The sequence below is a fragment of the Saccostrea cucullata genome, unplaced genomic scaffold, assembly GCF_032062105.1.
Source record: "Saccostrea cucullata isolate Sc308-1 unplaced genomic scaffold, CSIRO_AGI_Scuc_v1 ctg940, whole genome shotgun sequence".
Lineage (NCBI taxonomy): Eukaryota > Metazoa > Mollusca > Bivalvia > Ostreida > Ostreidae > Saccostrea > Saccostrea cuccullata.
This window is the reverse complement of record NW_026921347.1, coordinates 1-23,378: the sequence shown is the minus strand read 5'-3', so window position 1 is coordinate 23,378 and position 23,378 is coordinate 1. Positions and strand designations below refer to the sequence as shown.

Genomic DNA, 23,378 nt, shown 5'->3' with positions numbered 1-23,378 from the left:
GAAACATGCAAACTTCTTTTCATTATTCAAGTTTGTTTTTAAAATATTTCACATTTTTTTTTACTATATCTTGTTACAGAAACTACTTCACTTGTGATAGCAGTCGTCATTTTATCCTTGTTTATAATCCTAATGGTCGTGGTTTTTCTTGCCTGCGTCCTGAAGAGGAAATGCCAATCCTCCCATTCTACTAATGCAGGACAAGATTACGAAACCACCCTTAGTGCAAAAGACAGTAATGTGTATAGTCAAATTCAGCATGTTATGCCCAATGACAATGTTGGGCTTGAGCCGTTTCACTATATGGAGTTAAATAACACACATATCAAAGCAAGGACAGAGTACTTCAACCTTAGTTCTAATCCATAGCTTCTATAACCACATGCAATTTGTAGGGAATTTGAAATCAATCCCTGTATAGCAATATACAATAAACACGCTTATAGTGAATATGCCTAAAATGGAAATGTCGTTTATAATGAAGTTAATTTCAGTCTCCTTTGGTTTAAAATTATTCCGTAGCTAGAAGATATAACGAATTACCTTTAAAACAAAGAAAAATTCACCGTCCCAAGTTAAAAGACTGTTTGATTATATTGTTAGAATGGGAGGAAATTCTTATTAACAAACAATATCGCAAAATATCAAAGAAGCACTTTAATAAATAAAGATCAAAGAAAATTTAAAAAAGGAAATGTGAATCATTCAAATCAATATCTTTATTTCTTCCCTGTAATTAATAGTCAGATAGGCGTTTGGAAGGTGTTCAATTGCAACTTCTTTGATGTGAAGGAAATAAGTCATAGGTAAGGGGGAAAAATCACATTCAGTATGCTTATATTTAATTTTCACGTCTGACTCAATAATTAAAATCATAAATATACTCGAAATAGTTTTGTACAAATTAAACATGAATCAGGTAGTATGTTACCTTTCAACCTCGTTATTGATGTTAAAACATATGTTTTTTTTTATTTGTTTAATTTAAAAAAAAAAAACGAATCATTAGAAATTCGCAAACAGGGAATAAACTATGATCCGAAAAAGAAAAACAGATATGGGGAAATACTCCTTCTTGGATTTATTTTTCCCTTGAGTATATCTTATGATTTTCAATTTGCCATATAATTTAGAATCAGTTGTAAGTTTCAAATAAGGAACAGAGATTGATATCAAAAGCCTACAAGCAATATATTTCTAAGAAGAGGAAACTATCGGATTTTTGGATATAGGTGGATGAAAAAATAATGACCACTAAACTGAATTCTCTTCGAAATATTGATCTATTTATAACATATATTTATTTTCTCATATCATCATATTTCTCATGCATTCTAGTTGAAAATCTCGAAGTGGCAATTTAAAAGACAATTGGATAAAAGTGTTACTTAATTTTATTAGAAAACCTCATCTGAAAAAAAATCACTGCATCCTTAAAAATTTTCTTAATAATTTTTACGTAATCAGAAGGAACTGTAGTTTTTATTATGCTTAAAATACTATCAGAGAAATAAATGGTGAAATGATGTTGACCTTGATTGAGTTTCCTCTCTCGTATATGTGACAAAAATATCGAATTTTGATTGTTATTTTATATTATATTCTATATTAATATTCTATATACTATATTTTAGAGTCCTTTTGGCATAGTTTTGTTTTTGTTAATTGAGACATCTGTGAGATATTTGGCAGGTATTTAACCACTATCAAAAGACATATGCTAAGGCATAAAATCTATTTTCATTTCCTGTATTAAAGTGTAGGTCGATAAAAATATATTTGTTATTTTTTAAGTCACTTATATTCTAGATACAAAGCCTTTATACCCCGGGCCTTGTAAATTAATGACAGAGTATATTTGCAAACAAGACTGTTATGTTATACCAAAAAGTGTTTTACGTACAAAATGATGACTTTAAACTATGACACACTTCAAAGGAGAGAAACTTTGTAAATTCATTGCGGAAGTTTACCTCTTTATGACGACACGTATTATTTTTAAATATGGACTCCAACGTATTGTACATATTATTTGTCTTTTGCCAATTCATTGACAAAGCTTATCTTTACGGTAAGTTTCTATTCATTTCTATACATAATAAAGTCTTAATTGACCAAGATAAAACGTATCTTTGAAAGGGTTTTAAACTGTTAATATATGATATAAGGTCTCAAGTTGTTAATTTATTATTTGACAAAGAAAACCTCGCCTTTAATAAAACTGTGAGAGTCAGTAAGAGATACAACAATGACTACTTTGCACCAAGTAAGGTTGTGGACGGAAACTGGAGTATTTCTCTGCTGCAATGCGCACTGACAGCTTCCGGCCAGAAGGAGGCGTGGCTAACGATAGATCTCGGAGAGAGAAAAAATGTTGCATCAATAACAATGATTCATGGGACTTGTAAGTATTTTGATTTTTTAATTTTTTTTTTTCGGAAATAAAATTTAATATATGTAATTCATGAAATATTACGTTTAAGTTGTAAACCCCCTTTTATGAAAATGAAAAAAATGAGTATTTTTATATTTTTTGTAAATATATGTCCCCTTCCTGATGCACGTGAAACACAGACGGATTACTATGAGTTTGTGAAATTACAATCGATATTACCTGTAAAAGGAAGTTCTCGGGGGTTAGGGGTGGAAAATGGGGGTTGGGTTAAAATTACTTGTTTCCTAATGATTTCTAAATTTAAAAATACACACATACATACACAGACACACACAACTTTTTTCCCCCAAATTTATAAATCAATCTCTTTTTATTCTTTGAAGAAAAAGTCATGTTTCAGATAATCCATTAAGATATATAAATAAAGATAAAAAATCAATCAAATATGTTAACTTTTAATAGAAGTTTTTAGCATTAAAGACCATCCAGACATAACCCTTCCTCCCATTTATCATTCTGAGGTTCAGGCTTGTTTATACATCTTGTTCTGACATAAAGCAAATTATGAATTTACAAAAATGTACATTTAAGGAAAGTTTGATAGCAGGTGTCTCACCTTTTTCATGTTTAATTCTAGGATATGGGGTTGACCCCAGGGGCTCATGAATGAATGCCAGATTATGATTGACACACTTTTGACAAAGATCCCTATTGTGACCATTACCAGTTTTAGGGAAGGGGACGACCTTCAGTGGCTCATAACTTGAATATTCAATTAATGCATACTGTTACAAGGAACAACATTGTGTTAAGGAGAGAAGTTTCAATCATTTTCGAGATAAACATATGATTTAATGAGGTATCAGATGGTGCAGTTGACTTTTAGGGATCATGACCTATATTCAACTTAATGTGTCATAATACAATTTCAGATGGCTTAGGGGCTTTTAAATAATGAATGTTATTTGTCTGCATTTGATTTCAGAAAGTTGAAATAACCCCAGGAACGTGCTTCAAAGCATAACTTGCATATAGAATCCAATTATCTAAATGACTCTTTCAAATAACCACCTGCACCTCAGGTGATCTTACCCCTTTCTCTCAGAGACATGTTTTTAATGCCTCTGCATTGTTCTGTATACTTGTCTGAATCTTTAAAAATATTAAACATTACGTATTTATCGACTGTAGTGGGTACTGTTCACTTCATAAGTTAGTCAATTTCAAACACATTAGGAATCATGATAATGCTAAAGGTAATAATGATAAGATGTATGTATACCATAAACAATCCAATTATGATAACGGAAAAAGTAGTGCTCGTAGTGAGACAAAATTCCCACCAGACGCAGGGATATTCTAAAACTAGAGGTACTGTGAGCAATGAGCTCACTAAATAATACATACGCCTCCCACATGAATATAATGGCAGTGCCCATGTTTTGCTATGGGAAACCCTAAATATGTATTGGATCAAAAAGTAAAATAGGAGGTACACAGTGGCAATATGTAATAACGATTCTGTAAAAGTTTCATCAAATTTCATTCAGTGGTATGAGAGGGGTTGGGCATAAGAGATTCGTACAAGAGCATAACAGATGGACGGACGGACATACCGATTACTCTATATCCTCCTGCTTTTCAAGCGGGGGTATAAAAAGTGTAAAATTTATATCAAAATTCCATAGGATTTTTCACCATAGCAAAGGGTTATCTATTCCATATCTACAGGAAAACATTTGAAATGTTGGTGGTCGGGGTTGATTTTTTTTTTTTTTTTTTCATACATGTAAATTAGCGGGTGTGGATTTAGAAAGGTAAATTAACGACCATTATCAACCATTATCCCTGGGAAAAAATTGCACAATTTGATTATTTCACAAAGTGGCGATTATGAACTCTAAATTTAGTCATAAACGCTATGAACTAAAATAATAATATTTGTTGTTTTAACAATAAATTTAACAAAAGCCAATTATGAGCCAAAAATCAGAACACCCCCCCCCCCCACCCGTATCCCCTACCCCCACCCCCAAAATCATTAAATTCTTTAATATCAGGCAGGTAATGAATTTGGTATATGAGCTCATGAATAGGTGTGGATTTTTCCATCGTTACGCAATTACGAAGGAGAGTGCATTTAGAGCTTCATTGCTGGTGTTACTTTTTGATGACAGCATGTGGTTTGAATTGCTTGTTTAAACATAATTTGATGGCACCTTATTTTATTAATCTTAATTGGAACTTTTTAACTTAGAGTATAAACATACGTTTTTAACAGTGGGTTTCGGTTCTTCCTCAATATCATCTTCTGTCTCTGGTCTCTCAGCTGATGCTGATGGAGACGGGCCAGTCTATACTAGCAAACCGAGGAGAAGAATTTGTAAAGATAGCTTTGATGAAAATAATGCCCAGGTCGTTTGCTTGGCATGGGGATTTCTACCGTAAGTATAAACTTTTGATAAAATTGTATGAAATAGAAAAAAGAAACTCAATATTGCGATACATTCTATGAGTGTGGCATGAAAATCGTACAAAATGCGATCTCTCGAGAATTTCAATGCCATGGATGATCATTAATGTTCATATAAGGGGGACGACTTTGGTTTCCATTGCGCAGTATTTCGCACATCATTATAAAATAAAGTGTCTTTACTGTTTTTAAAGAATTTTTTCACTTAATTTAAAAGAATTTAACACAATTTAAAAAAAAATTCTGGTGAAAAAATAGAATAAAAAATTTTATATAACTGATTTTTAAAACGATTTTCCATTTGATTAGGTAGATTGACCTTGTAATGATCCGTTTTGGTGTTATGATAACGTGAAGTTCTTAAAGAAGGGGTAATAAAAATGTTATAAAGAAAATGTCACAAACATATGCTCCTGAAATTTAAAACACAGAATTATCCAACATTTTTAATTTTTTTTTTGTATAAAGCTTTTCTTTTCGTCATATTTTACAGTACTCTGTAAAATCAGGAAGATTCGTTAATTTTTGGCATTTTGAGATGCCCCCTCTGGAAACAAGACGGTAGAATTTTGTGTTTCTTACATGTAATGTACAATGTAGTATTATTCATCATATATTATAGTTTGAGCAAAAACTCTATTGTAGTGTTTGTATAATTTGCTTTTAAGTGCGAAAAATTAGCACTTTCCTATATTATCCTATAGTAATTGTAGCTAATTTTGAGATGGTCCCTTAAAAATATATTTGCAGTGGATTTTCCTCAAACTTGCGTGTGCACCAAAGTCAATATTAGTTATATATGGTGTTAAAATAAAGAGTTTCGCTATTGTAGTTTTCACACAATAAAACCATAGTCGGCCCCATAAAGGATTTTCACCAAGGCAATTTTCTCTGATTAATTTTTGACAAAAGCTCTAAATTAGAAACTGAATTGTCAAAAGAAAAAAAAAAGAATGGGGCAATGGAAAAAAACATAAAAGAACAAACAATTAAATGAAAAAAAATGTTTATGTGGTACATTTAACATTTTATTGATAAAATGTACATATTAAAATGTCTTTGTTTTAAAAACAAATATATACATGAAAAATTTAAAAATTGAAAATTAGGTACATCATCCTTGTATTACAAATTTTCATCTTTTAATCTTACATTTAGTAGGAAAATTTCCTCTTTTTGGGTATTTTGAACGCTTTCTTTAAATGCAAAAATATAAAATGGTCTCATTTAATTAGTTCTTGAAGCAAACCAGGTCTTGAGAAAAATTTCCTTTTATCGCCGTATATTATTTCCGTATGAAGTTCTGTTTTCTTGTCTTATTATTTAAATAAAAATATCTTCATCATATTAAAAAAAATCTTTTTTTTTAGCGATAATCCCTCTTACACGTTTTATGGAAATGGCTCTTTTGCTCAATATTATGATAATGTGTTGAACTGTGAAGGGAATGAGGTTAACATAAATACATGTCCAAAAGGAATAAAAGGTTGTCCATCAAAGGAAAGTGTAGCCGTAAAATGTAAAAGTAAGATTGTCTCAATATTTTTTTTTACTGTAATTTAATTTATGAATTCCGTGTCTGAAATTTTAAGTTTGTTACACTGTATATCTGAGTATATTATTAAAAATTCTAAAACAAATATTTGAAATAATAATATCGGCATAACTCGGTAGATACGAGGGTTGTCCCGTAAAATCGTGGACAAAGCGTTTTTCTCGAAAAGTAATGGGCGCAGTAAGCTGAAAATTTCAGTAAATTTTTATTTATCATATTTAAGTGCATGATAATTTTTTTGATAAAATATAGGCAAAAATAAAGATTTTATTATGCTTGAATGTGCACGAGGTATTGTCCTACGGCGCACGGTCAAAAAACCAAGGTTTTATTAAAGAATACACAAGTTTAGATTCAAAATAAAAGTTTTAAATACATAAGATTTGGATTAAAATTATCCTAATTCAATTCCATTATCAATTTTGTAGTCTTTGTAAAAATTTTAAGGCATTTGCTTAATTTTTGGCAGTTTCTCGAGCATTCGAAATGGGAAAGTGGTAAACACAACGCACGAAAAATGGCGACGTTTTATGACGTTACGGCGCACCGGAGAACAGTTCAGTTTTATTTCGATGTTGTAATGACACCTTAAGAGACTTGAAATGACCATAGAAGAAAAAAGATTATAAAAATATTACCATATCTTAAGTATACAAATGAAATAGGAGTTTTCTTAGCGAAGTTTTTATGATCGAATCCCTGGGGAGTACAAAACCTACGGACAAACTCCTAATTTAATAGCAAAAGACGCTGTCACAGTTAATATGAGATTTTCTATTAGTTGAATGATGGTGAGAATATTGTCCGTAACCTTACTAATAAATCTTCAGAAGATCTTATGAGGGTGCCAATTGGTTCTTCGACTGTTTATGGAGACTAAAGAATGTGTATCAATGAAATTCCTAAATTTAAGTCGGACTCATCCAACTTCATTTTCAGCAAAGATAAACGTGATGCTTTTTTAGACACTTTGACGTTATAATCCATGCGCCGTAAGGTGATACAATACATGGCATAAAATCTCATAATTTGTTTATTTATGCATATATTTATCTGAAATTTGCTGTGTATATTACTAACATATGTACTAAATAATAGTGAAAATTTCAGAACGCAGTGATGTTTATTTTTCACACTAGACAACTTGTCAACGATTTTACGGGACAACCCTCGTAAATTGGCAAGGTCATGACTATCCTGTATACCATTGATTGTTAGATTTATAATTATTATTATTTTTTTTTTGAATTTTTCTATTATCTTCAGAGGGCAATACCTTGTCTGGATTTTCTGTATATGTATCCAATACAGACGATTGGAAGTCAGGCTTTCTGTGTTACCAACACGACATCCAACAAATGCCACGTATCAAAATCATTATTGACTGTGTCACTTCCGGTCGCTACGTCACTTTTTACAACACTAGAAAGTCTAAGTCATTTTCAGGTGTTTCTGAATATTCATACATCAACGCTTGCGAAATTATAGTTAATGGTAATTTTCATTTTCTAGTTCATAGAGGCCTTAACAATCTTGATTTTGAATAACTTTCCCTCATATGTAAATGCAACGTATTTTGCCTTTCGTTTTATTTCGAAAAAATTACATATTACATGAATATGAGTTTAAAAATTAGGGAATTTGAAATGCAGTTATTCTTAACAGTACATGTTAAACTGAAAATTAAATTTTGGTTTGGTATTTTTAAAAATGATACATCGATTGAAACTATCAAGTATTATGCTATAACAAACCTACATTTCCCTTAAGAAACTGATAAAGTAGTTACTTCGTATAAATACATTCAAGCACTGAATTAACTTTTTTTCTGGACAATTGTGTTCGTAATGTTCTAATAAACTACATTAGATTTAATATAGTTTCAAAGAACACTTAAGTAAATCAATAAAAAGGGTTAGTTATTTTATTTGATAAATCGCTCTCAAATGAAATAGTGCTTTACTTGTTCTGTTCTATATTTTGGTTTTCCTAAATTACAGGATGTGACTTGGGATTTTATGGTGTTAACTGTACTCAGTGTCCAAGAAACTGCTTTAATAACTCATGCCACTTTAAAACAGGAGAATGTGTTAATTGTATAGCTGGATACATTGGGGCAAGCTGTGAAACAGGTATTGTGTATTCACTTATCCACTTGTTATACAATGTAATTAGGATATTTAATTATCCCATTGCCAGTGGATACGCGCTTTCATGCTTACGTTTTTTATGAATTATTAAGGTTGGCTAGTAATAAATTTATTCTAGGGGGCTAAGCACTGTGGAAATGTATAGTGTGAGAAAAAGCGCCAAATATATCCCATAAAATCGAAATTACCGTAAAAAGTTGAAAATTAGTTTTCTGAAAGATGGATAGCACACACAATATCGTGTGGCATGCCTTAGCTGTATATGAAAATATCAATTAATATTCTTCCTTAATATTTGGAACAATTATTAATTTACTTGAGTCTTCCTTTTTGGTCAAGCATGTTCGCCTGGTCGTTATGGTCATGGATGTGCGTTTGTATGCGGTAACTGCCTTGATAACAGTGAATGTAACAATGTAAATGGGGTGTGTGTTGGTGATTGTTCCCCTGGATGGAAGGGAGATAAATGTGATCAAGGTTTGTTTCATAATATATATATAGAAATACGTACATATACCTATACGGTTCTTCATTTTAAATAATCAAGTGTAGGGCATGAATACAAACTCAATATTGAAACATCCAGAGGGAATTAGGCCAGTCATTTGCTCATTCATTTAATACAATAACAAATATCATTATTTTTATAGTGTGTGAAAATGGTTACTTTGGTCTGAATTGTGAGTTGTCATGCAACATTCCTAACTGTAGAAACAGTACATCGTGTGACGTCATCACAGGGGAGTGTCTTGAAGGTTGTATTGAGGGTTTGGCCGGAAAAACTTGTAATGGTAGGCCCCATTAATATTTATCAAATGGACATTTATCTCAAGGGGATCATTCGTACGCAAATTTTCATAGGCGAGTTCAGAAGTTACTACAAATTTGTTTTTCTAACATAAAAAAATTAAGCATTTTAAATCATTACTATCATTATTTTATCCACTGACTTCAATATTTCTAGGAAATAATTCTTTTTGAAATTATACTAAAGTGTTTTAAGGACAGATGATGCAAAAATTTTTTTTCTCTGGAAGAGACTTAATATCATGTCACAGGTTTCGAAAAGTGGATAATTATTAGAATTTTTTCTCCTAAGAACTGGAAAATGAAATAGACATGGAAAATATTGGTAATGTTTCAATAAAAAACAACAATAGACAAATCACACTCAGTAAAGGTTTACAGGTAAAAAAAAATCAAAATATGTAACCTTGTTGCTAAAAGTGTATTATAAAATTAAGAAAAATATAGCAAGCCAGGTTAATTTGGTTAGGAAAAGCAGAATGGTAAAAATCAGCCTACGTAATATTGCTGATTTTTGTCATTTGTTTTTCCTCATTCAATTCACATGGCTTGGTATATTTTTATAAAGATTAACCTTTATATACATATTACATCTTTAGCACCTAGGTAACATATTCTGAAATTTGTTTTCACGAATAAACCTTAACCGACTGTTTTTGTCCAAATTTGTAATTTTATTGAAATATTGCTAATATTTTATCTAAGTCTATTTCATTTTCCAGTTCTTAAGAGAAAAAATCTAAAAATTATTCACTTTTCTAAAATTGTGACATGATTTTAAGTCTCCTCCTCCAAAAAAAAAATGTTTGTATCATCTGTCCTAAAACCTGAAATAAAATTTTAATTCTTATTTCAAAACTTTTACTTTTAAAAAATAAATTTCTTCAGAATGTGAGGGGAACTTTTATGGTGAAAGATGTAACATGACATGCAGTGAATTTTGCAAGGATGGAGTCTGTATTCGTACAACAGGTCAATGTAGAGATTGTATTCATGGCAGATCCGGATTTTTCTGTGAAACAAAAGTTACAGAAAATAATCCCAGTGCAGGTACCTTTTCTTTTTACCTTTAAACACGATAATATACGATTTTTTTTTCATGAAATTATTTAATTATTTATTTGTTCATTTCTTAAATAGGCTTCATCAATTATATTTAATACAGCGCTTTATTATCATTTTAAATCGTAAGTGGTCTGTGATTTTTTTCTTGTAAAATATTTTGCTCTTTATCTAAAATATATCTTATATGTACAATTCATTCAACAAGAAGTAATACTAAAAAGAATTGAATCAGCATCAGATGGAAGAGATAATCCTTTTGAAAGCATCATCTAAAGTTTATTTTAATAATGCTTCACAGTTCATTTTATATGATATCTTTTACAGATAGTAACATTTCCATAACTGTGATAGCAGTCGTTACATTATTTGTGTTTATTACCTTGATGATCATGGCGTTGCTAATCTGTGTATTGAAGAGGAAATGCAAGTCCTCTCATTCAAACAATAAAGAACAAAATTACGAAACCATCATGAGAACAAAAGACAGTAACGAGTATAGTCAAATTCAGCACGACATTCCTAATGATAATACTGCGATTGAGACGACTCACTATATGGAGATAAATAGCACAGATATCACGGGAAGGACAGAGTACATCAACTTTGGTTTTAAGCCATAACTTCTATATAACCACTTGAAATATACATTTAATCAAAATACTGTTAAAGTGACAATAAAGTATGTTTCTATCAATGTCGCTTTTCTTTTAAAGATTTGCACTGCTTGAGTTTTTCTTAAGGATTTAGATGTGTAATACCCCACTTCCGGTAAAAGCTACGATGTAAGCCGATGTTTCCCGAAGTGGCAATTCTCAGAAAACCGTACGAGTTATGTTTCTTAGCACGAGTTATCTATCGTTGCTAACCGTAAGTTGAAAAAGAAGGGGGAAAATGGCGCTTAGGGACAAAAAAGGAAGGTTTCTTGGTGTCAAAAAGAAAAAAACAAACACCAGTCCTTCAAGAAGAAAAAAAACAACATATGAAGGCGACCATGATTATTTATCGGGACTAAGTGATCATTGTTGTCCGCCTCAAATTAACATCGATTTGGGGAATAATGTCGATAGGATTGGATGGAGGGAGGGACGTCGCATTGTTGAATTTGATGTCCTATTGTCTAGTTTAAAAACATGTAAGTTCTGCAAATTAGGTCCCGTGCCGTTAATTATTTATAATATCGTTGGTGAATTGAAGAAAGGACTCGGGGGGTATTTGTATGTAAAATGCATGAACCCTGAGTGTGAACAGATAAACTGTGCACCATACGGCAAAACACATCGCCAGAAGAAAAAAGGCATGCCCTGTTTCGTTGCAAACACAAAGCTTTGTACATGTATGTAGATTTCATACTGATTTTAATTAAATAATAAATGTACCAGTGATATATTCAGAACATTAGCACAATAAATTAAATTTTTCAGTATGGTAATTTTTTTAATGATAGCCATGATTGACAGTATAGAGGGCCAAACAGGGTGAATAATTTCCTATCAACATTAAATATAAAACCCATCGATCAAAAGAACTTAAAGTCCATGGAACGCCGAGCAGGGCAAAAAATTGAGGAGGTAGCCAAGCAGATAGAGCAGCCAAAGAAACATATAAACTAGAAATGAGTTAAGTTAAATCTATTTTACACTTATCTATAAAATTAATTAAATTATTTTAATGCTTTTGAAAATTATATGCTTGTGAGAAATATGCTACAGACTCCTACAGTTAGAATGTGTTTTATTGTTTAAAGGGATGTCGCACATGAGGAAATGACTGCCGCTACCGTGGAGATGGGAGAAGTCATCGATGACTTGGGTGTTGGGCTCATGCCCGATGCTTCGCCATCCTTACGGTTTGTTTGATTCAGAGCCTTTATTTCTTTAATGCGAATTTTATATGTTTAAGTTGTTTCTATGAACTGTAAACAATATAAATTTATTATTTTTTTTTTTAAATTTTTTATATACTGTATTGTGTTGTAACTCATGCTAAACCAATCTGTTTTGAAATCGTAAACATGATAAATAATATTGTAGCTCAAGAATTGCTACATTTCCCGATGAGCCCTGATGCATCCAACACAGATAACCAGGACCAGAGTGCCGATAGTGATATGAACAGAGAGAGTAGTTCCTTATTCAAATTTCAGACCACTGCTGCATCTACTGCTTGGTCAATAACTAAATATAAATCTAGTTATAATTTTCCTTATAAAATTGTCTTCGAATTTTGTATAATTTTTAGTTTTTATTTTTAATTTACATTGCCCACTTAGTTTATATAAAAGTATGAATAAAAAATACAGCACACCATTAAATCAGCAAAGAGTCTACAAGGCTTTGAAAAAAAAAAACAGGCAGTCCACAAGTAAACCAGCATGTGAAAAGAAATATTGCTACATTTCCCAATGAGCCTGATGCATCCAACACAGATAACCAGGACCAGATTGCGGATAGTGATTCGAACAGAGAGACTAGTTCCTTATTCAAATTTCAGACCACTGCTGCATCTACTGCTTGGTAAATAAATAAATATAAATTTAACAGTGTAGTGCGGCAATGAATTAATTAATGTATTGTTCTTCAATTTTGTCTTAAACATGCAAATTTAATAATAATTTACCTAATAAAATTGTGTTCGAATTTTGTATAATTATTAGTTTTTAATTTTAATTTACATTGCCTACTTATATAAGTATGAAAAAAAAAATTACAGCACATCATTAAATCAGCGCAGAGTCTACAAGGCGCTGAAAAAAAAAACAACAGGCAGTCAACAAGTCAAAAACCAGTATTTGAAAAGAAATATTGCATCAGCCTTTCCTTGTCGCACAAGAAGTGGCATGTCTCTGGCAGTTGATACAGCCTGACATAAGCCTGGGTTTGATAGTCTTACATGTAATATCAAAACATATTTCCCTAATATAATGAAAATAGATAAATACTAAAAGTTTAAAAAAATTAAAGTACTGTTATTTTATCCTTTATTTTATGTCATTTTTTTTCGGAGATATATGAAATAATTAATACTTTTCACATTGTAGCTCACACTTTTTTCATGGGAAAATCTTGTTATTGGAAAAAAGGTAGTGAAAGCCATTGTTAAACATCGAGTATGTGGAACTTGCAAATGGTGGTCCAGAAATCGTCCAAATGCACCTGTTCGACCGCACAGATGTGTAAAAAACCATCAAGGGAGTGCACGTATGATGGAAAGTACAGGTGGACTTCAAGGGGTGAAAGAACTAAATGAAAGTGGTACTCCAGTTGAATATTTAGAAGGTGATGGTGACAATACTTTAATTGCAAGGCTTAAGAGTGATTTGAATATTTCTATGAAAAAAATATTTGACAGGAACCACATTGTCAAAAACATTGGTAAAAGCATGTTTGCCTTACAAGAAAAAAAACTTAGTAGAGCAGTGATAATGCACATTCAAAAATGTTTAAAGTACATCTTCGCAAAAAAATCAAGGGAACAGAGATGGTATGGAGGAGAACTTGAAAGCGCTAATCCCCCACCAATTTGGTGATCATTCGCACTGTAAACCCCACTTTTGTGGCTTCAAACACAATCCGAACGAAGTGTATCCCCATCGCAGCCTTCTCTACAGAACATCTTTGAAGGATGCTGATTTGCGTACAAAACTTGAAAAACTGTTCGCACCAGTCATTTCAAATGTTGATCAATACTGCGATCTAGGATCCAATCAGCAATGTGAGCATGCCAACCGAGAAGTTACTTTACGTGCTCCAAAGTCCTTGCACTACGGAAACTCTGAGTCTTTGGATTTCCGAGTGATGGCCACATCAGCTTTCATCAACGAGGGTCGGAAGTATATTTCCCAGGTATTTGTTTTTTTCTTGTTCGAGTTCTTGTGTTCTTATTTTCTTTGTTTCTGTCTAAATTTTCAGGTTACAGTTGGTTTGAGTTGCCTGGTGTTTTTTACATTACAGTCCATTCCAAGAAAAACTCTTAATTGTTCAGACTATTAGAGTGAGTTGAGTTTATTTAAGAAAAGCAAAAATAAAAATGAAAATTAATTTTTTTACCTTGAAAAGCACATGCATATTTAATTTGCCATTTTAATAAATAAAATCAGTTTTTATTAAAAAATTCAGTTTTCCTTTTTTTATATTGATAAGATAATTCATTGTTTTATGCTAAACTTTTTTTATGCAGTTGTAAATTAGTCTGTTTCATTAATTAATCTGATGAATTTAATAGGCACATACAGAAGCTGGAATATCACCCGGAAGATATACAGAAGCATATGCGGAGAAGCAGCTGAAGCACCAACGCTATGTACAGGAGAAAGCAAAGCTACCATCCCAGAAAAGGAGGAGACTTGTGCTTAACCCTTTCTCTTCCGGCGCATTTTACGTGTTTTGGAGGCCTTTTGACATGGCATTATTAAATTATTTCTAACTTTTTTATCCTAAGTGAAAGCTAGGCTTAATGCATACCATTTTGAAGGGAATTTCATATAGATGATATTTTATGACTATTTAGATGCTCAACCACTGACCTTATTAGTAAAAATTGAGGTCAAAGGTCAATTAAGTGCAAAATTTTATGGAATTTTTTGATACTTTTTAATCTTCAAGCTAAATATTAAGTATTATGTATGTTGAAATAGGAAATTTGGGATATACCCACAAAAGAGCATTATACTGTAGTACATGAAACACATAAACTTTTTTTTCAATTATGCATATAACTACTTAAAAGGGGTTGCTAAGCAACGCAGAATTCTTTAATTTTCGAGCAGAAATTTTCATTTTTTACTCAATCTAGATACATTAATGCACACCAGTACATATAAAAGTTAGATGTGAGGTCATAAAATTACAAGGGACATACAACAGATAAATTGTCTTAAAGTTTGACCTTATTAGAACTTTTTTTTAGGAGGTCAAAGGTCAAATAAGTGCAAAAGTTTCATCAATTTTTTTCAACACTTTTCAATATTCTTGCCATAATTTTACACAATGGATGCTGAAATGGAAAATTCTGAATATACTCTCAAGAAGGGATCAGAACTGCAATATCCATGCATCATTTTAGTTCAAATATCTGTTTAATGACCTTCAAGTGGTTGCTAAGCAACAACATTTTTAAAGGTTTTGGCTATATACATGTTTGTTATTTCACATTCTGGACACATTCTAGACACTTTTTGTATATTCCATGATATTGTTTGTAAGATATATATGGGCCATAAAGATGAAAATACATTTTTGTATTAAAAATTGACCTCGACACTCTTGTTCTTCAGGGGGTCAAGGTCATATCAGTACAGAATTCTGCTTTAAACTGTAAGTAAATATCAATTTTGAAATGCTTCATACATGGATAAATCATCTAATAGTTGACGTAATAAAAATGGCGAATGACAAAATTTGCAAGCAAAGAATTCTGGTCTGCTTCTTAAAAAAACCCTAGCAAAACACATATACAATCTTTTTGTTAAACAAGAAATCCATTCTCTTGATGCCATTAAAAATAATCTTTATTTTCATGGATTTAATCTAACAATAAAAAAAAAATAAATGATTTCATTACAATATTTTTCTGGTATAACAGAGCTTAAGGGGTACAATAAAGGCTTGACATGTTATCTTAGAGGGAAATAATAATAACAAATAGCATTGGCAATATTTAGCCCAAAACTGTTTAGTCAAAAAGTTGAAAATTTGACACTTATATCCAAATATACAAATCCAGATATACTGCAAGAAGAATTCCAAATCAGACTGAAATCTTCAATAAAATGTTGAAGAGCACTTTTACTTTGTGTCCACCATTCTTTTATCAACTGTTACTTCTCTGTAAGACTGGAGGAAATTCTTTGACTTGTCCAAGACATTATTATTTGCTTTCAAGTTCGAGTGATCAGCTTCTATCCTGTAAAAGATTTAAATATTTTGAAACAGATACATGTCATTGTGTATATGAATTTACATTTATAAATAAAATTAAGAATGCTAAAATTACTACATTTATTTGATTTTCCTTTTAAAATTAAGATTGCATCTATTGTGTGATTCAAGTAGTTAAATGATATTGTTAAATCAATGTATCAGGACTGATAATTCAACAACCTTGTAGTAAACCATTATGGTAAAATTACTGAACTAAAACAAATAGCTTATATGGCAATCTGACTAAAGCCAGACCTCTGTTTACGCTATCGCAACATATAAAAAAATCTGGCAGTGGATGGAAGATTTAATTTTAATTAGATTGCTACGAAAGCCATGAAGGGACACAGCAATTTTTCAAAAAAGTAAAAAATGAGATCTCAAATTAGACAATCCAATTCCACGAATACTAAATCATTCCCTCGATTTATAATTCGAGATCTCGAATTACACAATCCGATCTTACAGATTACTAATTCGCCCCCTTGATTCATAATTTGAGATCTCGAATTACATACTTGTAATTCGTTTTCACAGATTAATAATTCAAGATTTGTTACAACGTCAGTCCTAAGATTTTGGCAATCTGTGCTCTTGAATTTTATTACATATATGTACAGATACATCCAACCATTTTAATCAATTAGTGTGTTCACTTATTTTTATTTTGTTTCTGAACTTTCAGCAACCGGTCATTTCCAACCTCTTTCATAACTAATTCAACGAATATTTATTTTAGAAATATTATGATTACACAGGACCCATATTCACTTTACTATTTCAGATTTTCAATTATCTTAATATACACGTAACACAAAAACCTCTAAGATTTTTTGTTGTACAAATATCAGTACTAGCATATGGATTTGAAAATGTTCTTGTATTTTTCTCATTTTGGACCGTAATATGTAATAAAAGGTTGAATGTAAAATACTACAATATTCTATTCTTTAAACATGTATTACCATATCCGATATGTACAGATAAATAATTTTAATGAAATCATGGGAAGAGTTTACATTCCGAGGGAACGTATCATTTAAACTTAGAGAATGAATTATACAATCTGAGATAATGGATTGTGTAATTTGAGGGAAGATAATCTGTGAGAATATGAATTGGCAATTTGTTATAACAGATTGTCAATCTGAGAGAATAGATTGTGTAAATCGAGAACTCGGTTTACTTTTATAAATTTTTAAAAATTCTATGTCCCTTCATGGTTTTCATAGATTGCATACCTGTATGGCTGCCAGGGTTGTGAAAAGAAGGGAGACAATAGACTGCAATATTACTTTAGGGCAAAATTCCTTGGGCAAGGCTGTTCGTGAGCATGGGAGTGTTGATAAACCATCCAGTGAGTTTGACCACCCATATATATGATGTACGATAATTGGAAAGTGTCTGAAAAAATGAGAAAATGGAAATTCTAACCACAAACTTTATGCAGATTGGAAATACCTCAGCAGTCTATAAAAACAGCTTGTTTCATATCTCGGCATTCATTCAAATAGATATTACGTGTTCAAATAATGTGTTTGTATGAATTATCAATCATCATAAGTATTATGTGTTTCAAACACTTATTTTTCAAAATATAAATCAAATGTTTATAAACTTGTATGAATGCTATATCATGAGTATGACACAAATGAAATTTGACTTTATTTTTTGAAATTTTAGAAATACAGAAATTTTCAATAAAAAAACAAAAATTTACCTGTTCAATAGTGTCCTTACATATTAATTGGCATTCGTAGTTCATGGTGGGCTTAGCAAGTGGGTATTCACAGATGAAAGTATTGCTGCGTATGGTGCCAGCACCCTTAAAAATTCAAAGTGAAAGTGGTATATGTACACATTGGTACACACATACTGAAAACAACTATCTTTTTAATATTATGGCAACTTTGATTTTACTTTAAACTTACGAGTGTTTGTCAAAAGCATCAAATTTCAAAAGCAACACAAAATTGGCTTAACAATACGAAATACGCACACTGAAATAAGAAGATCTAGTACATGTACATGACACAGTGTACATTTAGCTTTCTTTTGAACGTGAACTAATTGCGTTTTAAACTTAAACTATTCAGTCAATATACACGTATTCTCACCTGCTAATACCAAAGGCATGTCCGTATTATTTGATTCATTGATGTGATAATCTTCGTAGTGAAATAATCATGAAAATTAACGTTCAGATTTCGCATCACGGTCACCATCATGTTGTTTGTTTACTGCTACCATAGCGGAAACACGTGGTTATTTCAATTCGTATCAACTCATACAGTGATGAGTCGTATTTATTTAAAAATGCGAGTTCTTGTATTGTTAAATTTCGTGCCAATATAGATCTAATTAATTTGCAAATTAAGTATACAATATAACAAGATACAACTATATTAAAATCTGATTTTTTTTAGTAAAGATTGACGTTTAGGGAATCTACAATTTTCTCAACATTGTACATCAATGTCATCATGTACACCACTACATGAAATTTTCATCATTACATGTGGATGAATGAATTGACATTTCATTTCACACAAAAGGCAGAACGATAGTATATATTTGTTTTTTTTAAAATGTATTTTTATATTATGCATTTATTTCAGTAAAAAATATATATTTAAATGGTCAAAAAAGTCTTATAAAAGAATTGGTTGTTTCGAGTAAGACGCAACAATATCGACCTTGACGTTACATGGTAAATATTGATCGATTTTTCCATAAAAACTATGCGAAGGTCACAAATTCAAATTATCGTAATTAAAAAAATACTGAGCATAAGAAGGCCTGTAAGGGCTTGTTAGAAAGGAAATTTTCTCTACTTTTACCAGCTTTATTTTGTTTTCCCTATTTCAACACAGAAATAAACGTAAAACTGAGCTTTGTTAAAACATTACGAATAAAACCGAGAAAAAACACATAAGTGTAAGAAAATTCTTGTTTTGAAAATATACCTTAAAGTAATAACATTATTTTTACATATTTTAAAAGTAGAGAAAATGTGCTTTAAGAATATACCATGCTTTCTTTAAAAAGTGAAACAGGAAAAAATTGTCAATCGTCTGGAAAATCGGCAATCGCTTTGGAAAATTACGCCATTTTCAAAACGTCACGTTTGTATTTACAACGTAAAATCGATTAAATACCGGCAATCAAGACATAATCTTTTTAGATATTTTAAAAGTAGAGAAAATTTCCAAAAAGATGATATATAGTTTATATACCTTCATGTTACCATTAAATAGATACGGAGATCTTATTTTCGCGAAGTCGTGTTTTAACGCGCCACCGGTCAATTTGACCGGTACGGAAGTGAAGGGGTTAAGCAGGAGAGGGCAGTGACAAAAGGGGCCATGGAAGCTTTGGAGGGAGTTTCTAGCCAAGCTGGTCAGTTATCAGCTTTAATATTTTTATGCTATCATGAGCATTGAACATGTTGAGGTCATATGTTAAAATTTAGTTTTTCAAAGAATATAAAAATATTTTCATGTAATTTCATTATGTTATGTATTTAAAATGAAGAGAATGATTGTTATTTACTTGCATTTTTTATATTATTGTTGCACAACATTTATTTAGGTGTTGGACATGAGGATAATGTTGACATTGAACAAATTCCTAGTCCTGTATCCAAGGGATATTTCAAACTTTTTCCCAGGTCTTCTCAAGATAGAATTGCATATGTTACCTTTGATTTGTAGACAACTGATCTAAGTAAGTAACCAATTCTAGAAAGAAAATTATCAAATAATAAAAATATTTATTTTATAAACATGTTGCTATTTGCATGATCTTTAAATATTATTTGAATTTGATTTTTTTTCAGTTCGTGGAGGAAGGATCCCACACATAACACAGATTGCAGCATCTGATTTGACCCCTAAATCACAGAGGGAGTTCAACTGCTATGTGCTTCCAAAGATTCCACAGTCACAAGAGGCCCAGAGAATTAGTGGGATCACTATGTCTTCATCCAATGTATTAATGGTAAATGGGAAGGAGGTAGAGACTGAAACTATTGACTCAGCTCTGTCCAAGTTTCTAGATTGGCTAAAATTCTACAAGAAAGTCATCCTGATTGCTCACATTGGCAAAAATTTCGATTTCCCTATGTTCGTGACGGCACTTGCATCTGTGGATCGTGTATCCGAATTATATGATGTTGTAATAGGATTTGTTGACAGTCTACCTTTGTTAAAAAAGGTTTTCCCTGGAGAAAGTTCGTACAAGCAAGAAAATCTTGTCAGAAGCCTACTAGCTGCAGCATATGATGCACATAATGCCCTTGAGGATGTAAGATCACTAGGCTGGCTTATGAAGCATGAGAAAGTAACTGATAAATATCTTGCAGACTTTTCGTTTTCACCTGTAGCAGTGAAAAATTAGTTGCCATTTAACAGGGAGAAAACCAAAAACATTGGATCATTAAATCCATTAATTGCAGCCGGTGTGATGAAGATGACAACAGCAGAAAATGTTGCAGGGTTTGGTTTGTGTCTTGCAAACCTTCGAAAAATTCATATGCGGGAGGGTGAGGATGGACTTCGAAATATTTTTATTAGCAAAAACAGTCACGGCCAAGCTCGGGTCACTAGTTGTAAAAGAACATTAGATTCTGTCATTCCAAAATTATGTGAATTTTTTGACAAGTATAACATGTAGTATGAATTCATATTATTATTTGTGTCTTGTTATGTACCAATGCACATCAAAGCAAAAAAAAAAAAAGGAAAAGATGAAAATGTATTTGATATATCACATATTATGTTATGGCTGTTAACCCTTGTGAGTAAATTATCTTTGGAGGTCAGGTGATGTTAAATGAACAGAATAAGAACTTAAATGTACATTGTTAACATGCTGAAATATAGTTTCCTCCTCAGTAGTAGTTGACGTTATTTGAAATACCATGATTACAAATATTTAAGGATTTTAAGGGTCAAGGTCATATATCTAGGTCAAATGATTGAAATTTTTATTATTTATTTGAATTTTTATTATTTATTTAGTAAAAGTATCTTTAAAAAAAATATTGTTAATATGAAGTATCATTATGCTTATTGGGGATGACAAAGTGATTTTAGTGCTGAAATCGATTTTTTTCACAAGGGGGTACCCTAGAAGGGCAAAGGATAATTTAGAAATGTGTGGATGGAATTCATTGTTTTTTTTATTATAATTATATACACATGTACTTTGAAAGCAATAAAACTGTTTTGGTTCTGCACTCATATTTTTTTTTGAATGATATTACTCAGTATTTTATTTGTCAAGATGTCGTCTTTGTGAACAAGTGTTGATGTTATAATATTTTTACTTGATTAAATGGGGATTCAAATGAATTTAATATTATTATAGAATATCATATCAGGTAAAAAAAAAACTTAAAATAAAATTGATTATTCCAGCTTAAAATATAGAAAACTTATGGTAACCATCTGTCCATTAGTGGAAATTAAGTCGAACAGGGTAGAGTCATAAATAATGTTGTAAAAACTTTTTCTGTCGTTGAAAGTTTACCAGACTTGCTGAAATGAATAACTATATGTACTTCTTTATAATTCTGATGTATTTGACAATATCTGAATTACAGACCATTACACCCCTAATACCTTAAACATTGACTTTTCGATAAAATATGGAATGTAAACATAATGTTATTTAACCACATAATTGTATGTACATGCATTAAGAGTTTTGGGATTTATACCAGTATGTAAATATGCCTATGATTTACAATACTGTAATGATGAGTATAACTTCAAATAATTCCTTATAGATGACATGAATAGTTTGTTAATCATGGTATTTAGAAAACAATTGTATAATGGATTATTTTACCCCATGTTATTATGTTTTGTTGCATCGTTGACAGACTCTATTCCTGTCAGAATTTTTTATCGACCTACAGCATGTTGTTTGATAATATGAATGCACAAAATTAGGCCAATTAGATTTCTCCAAATCAGTAAAAAAAAAAAGAGTGTATTTCTAAATGACTGTTTTTATGCAAACTTTTATTTGAGCTCTTATTACTGATTGCAATATTTCAACTCGTTTTCCAACGACTAGCACAGTTGAAGTATTATGTTTATGCAGATGAAACAATGAGATATTTGAGATTATCATTATCCACGTAATTCCACTTTGGTACGATGCACATTACATATCAACCAACCCTCGTACATGTAAGTAGATATTCAATATGCAGAATTTATAGCGGCGTAAGCAAAACTGAACAACAACAAATGAAAATTTAGCATCAAATTAGCTCAAATCTCTCAGGTTATATGTTTGAAAGATTTTCTATAACAAGTAATCAGTTCAAAAATAATAAATTAGAATCTAATTGCCTTCAGAGAAAATGTCATACTTCATAACTTTTTTTTAATTTTATATTATGTGTAAATGTACCGAACATAGTACAGATAATTTGTTAATGTGTTCATCAAACGTGGAAGTGAAAGCTTTAAAAGCTTTTAAAAGCCATTTACACATGAATGATATACTTTGAAAAACTGTTAACAAGAGGCAATCGTCAGTCCATAATAGTTTACTTCCGTGGTGGATAGTTCAATGGAGCTGTTGGTTATAGTATGAGCAAAGAGGAAGTGTATCTATATGAACACGATATGGCCCTAGAATTCGTGAGTGCGAAAATATTTCAATTACTTGTCCTTTCTGTTCTCACAAATGTTTCTTTTCTGGCACTAAAAATTTATCGGAGGGTAATGTGGGGGGTCTTAATCAATCGATCTAGTGCAAGGGCATACACTCTATGGACCAAAGTAAGCTTTTACATTTCAACTATAGAACTGTTAAAGTATCTGGAAAGAGCTGCGATCCGGATGAAATCTCAGAAACAATTTGATTATATCATTATTTCATGCCGCAGACCAGCAAAAAATATAGCATTCGGCAATACAAGTATAATTTTAACAATGAAATTGCAGAATTTAGACATGATTGCAGCACTTTTTAAAAACTACAATGCGTGTTGAAA

General features: G+C 31.2%; 2 protein-coding genes and 3 long non-coding RNA genes across 5 annotated transcripts; all 5 read left to right on the top strand.

The window, feature by feature from the left end:
- The first annotated feature begins 10,276 nt into the window (after window positions 1-10,276).
- On the top strand, window positions 10,277-11,074 carry LOC134259788 (uncharacterized). Its single transcript, XM_062742390.1, has 2 exons — window positions 10,277-10,430; window positions 10,770-11,074. Exons 1-2 carry the CDS (start codon window positions 10,304-10,306, stop codon window positions 11,063-11,065), a joined length of 423 nt encoding a protein of 140 aa, XP_062598374.1. The 5' UTR covers window positions 10,277-10,303; the 3' UTR covers window positions 11,066-11,074.
- A 262-nt stretch (window positions 11,075-11,336) lies between these two features.
- Window positions 11,337-12,056, top strand: LOC134259786 (uncharacterized). The gene is made up of 2 exons (XM_062742389.1): window positions 11,337-11,778; window positions 11,890-12,056. The coding sequence occupies exons 1-2, from the start codon at window positions 11,337-11,339 to the stop codon at window positions 11,922-11,924; spliced, it is 477 nt and encodes a 158-aa protein (XP_062598373.1). The 3' UTR covers window positions 11,925-12,056.
- A 131-nt stretch (window positions 12,057-12,187) lies between these two features.
- On the top strand, window positions 12,188-12,798 carry LOC134259787 (uncharacterized). The gene is made up of 3 exons (XR_009990415.1): window positions 12,188-12,291; window positions 12,476-12,611; window positions 12,745-12,798. It is a non-coding gene; the product is annotated as an uncharacterized LOC134259787 (long non-coding RNA).
- A 696-nt stretch (window positions 12,799-13,494) lies between these two features.
- Window positions 13,495-14,791, top strand: LOC134259785 (uncharacterized). Its single transcript, XR_009990414.1, has 3 exons — window positions 13,495-14,287; window positions 14,354-14,435; window positions 14,667-14,791. It is a non-coding gene; the product is annotated as an uncharacterized LOC134259785 (long non-coding RNA).
- A 4,905-nt stretch (window positions 14,792-19,696) lies between these two features.
- On the top strand, window positions 19,697-21,350 carry LOC134259783 (uncharacterized). Its single transcript, XR_009990413.1, has 3 exons — window positions 19,697-19,762; window positions 19,955-20,089; window positions 20,202-21,350. It is a non-coding gene; the product is annotated as an uncharacterized LOC134259783 (long non-coding RNA).
- The last annotated feature ends 2,028 nt before the right edge of the window (window positions 21,351-23,378 follow it).

Coding starts and splice junctions, on each gene's coding strand:
- LOC134259788 (XM_062742390.1), top strand. CDS start 10,304: ATGACATGCAGTGAATTTTGCAAGGATGGAGTCTGTATTCGTACAACA. Junction 10,431..10,769: donor AGAAAATAATCCCAGTGCAG/GTACCTTTTCTT, acceptor TATCTTTTACAG/ATAGTAACATTTCCATAACT.
- LOC134259786 (XM_062742389.1), top strand. CDS start 11,337: ATGGCGCTTAGGGACAAAAAAGGAAGGTTTCTTGGTGTCAAAAAGAAA. Junction 11,779..11,889: donor AAACACAAAGCTTTGTACAT/GTATGTAGATTT, acceptor TTTTAATGATAG/CCATGATTGACAGTATAGAG.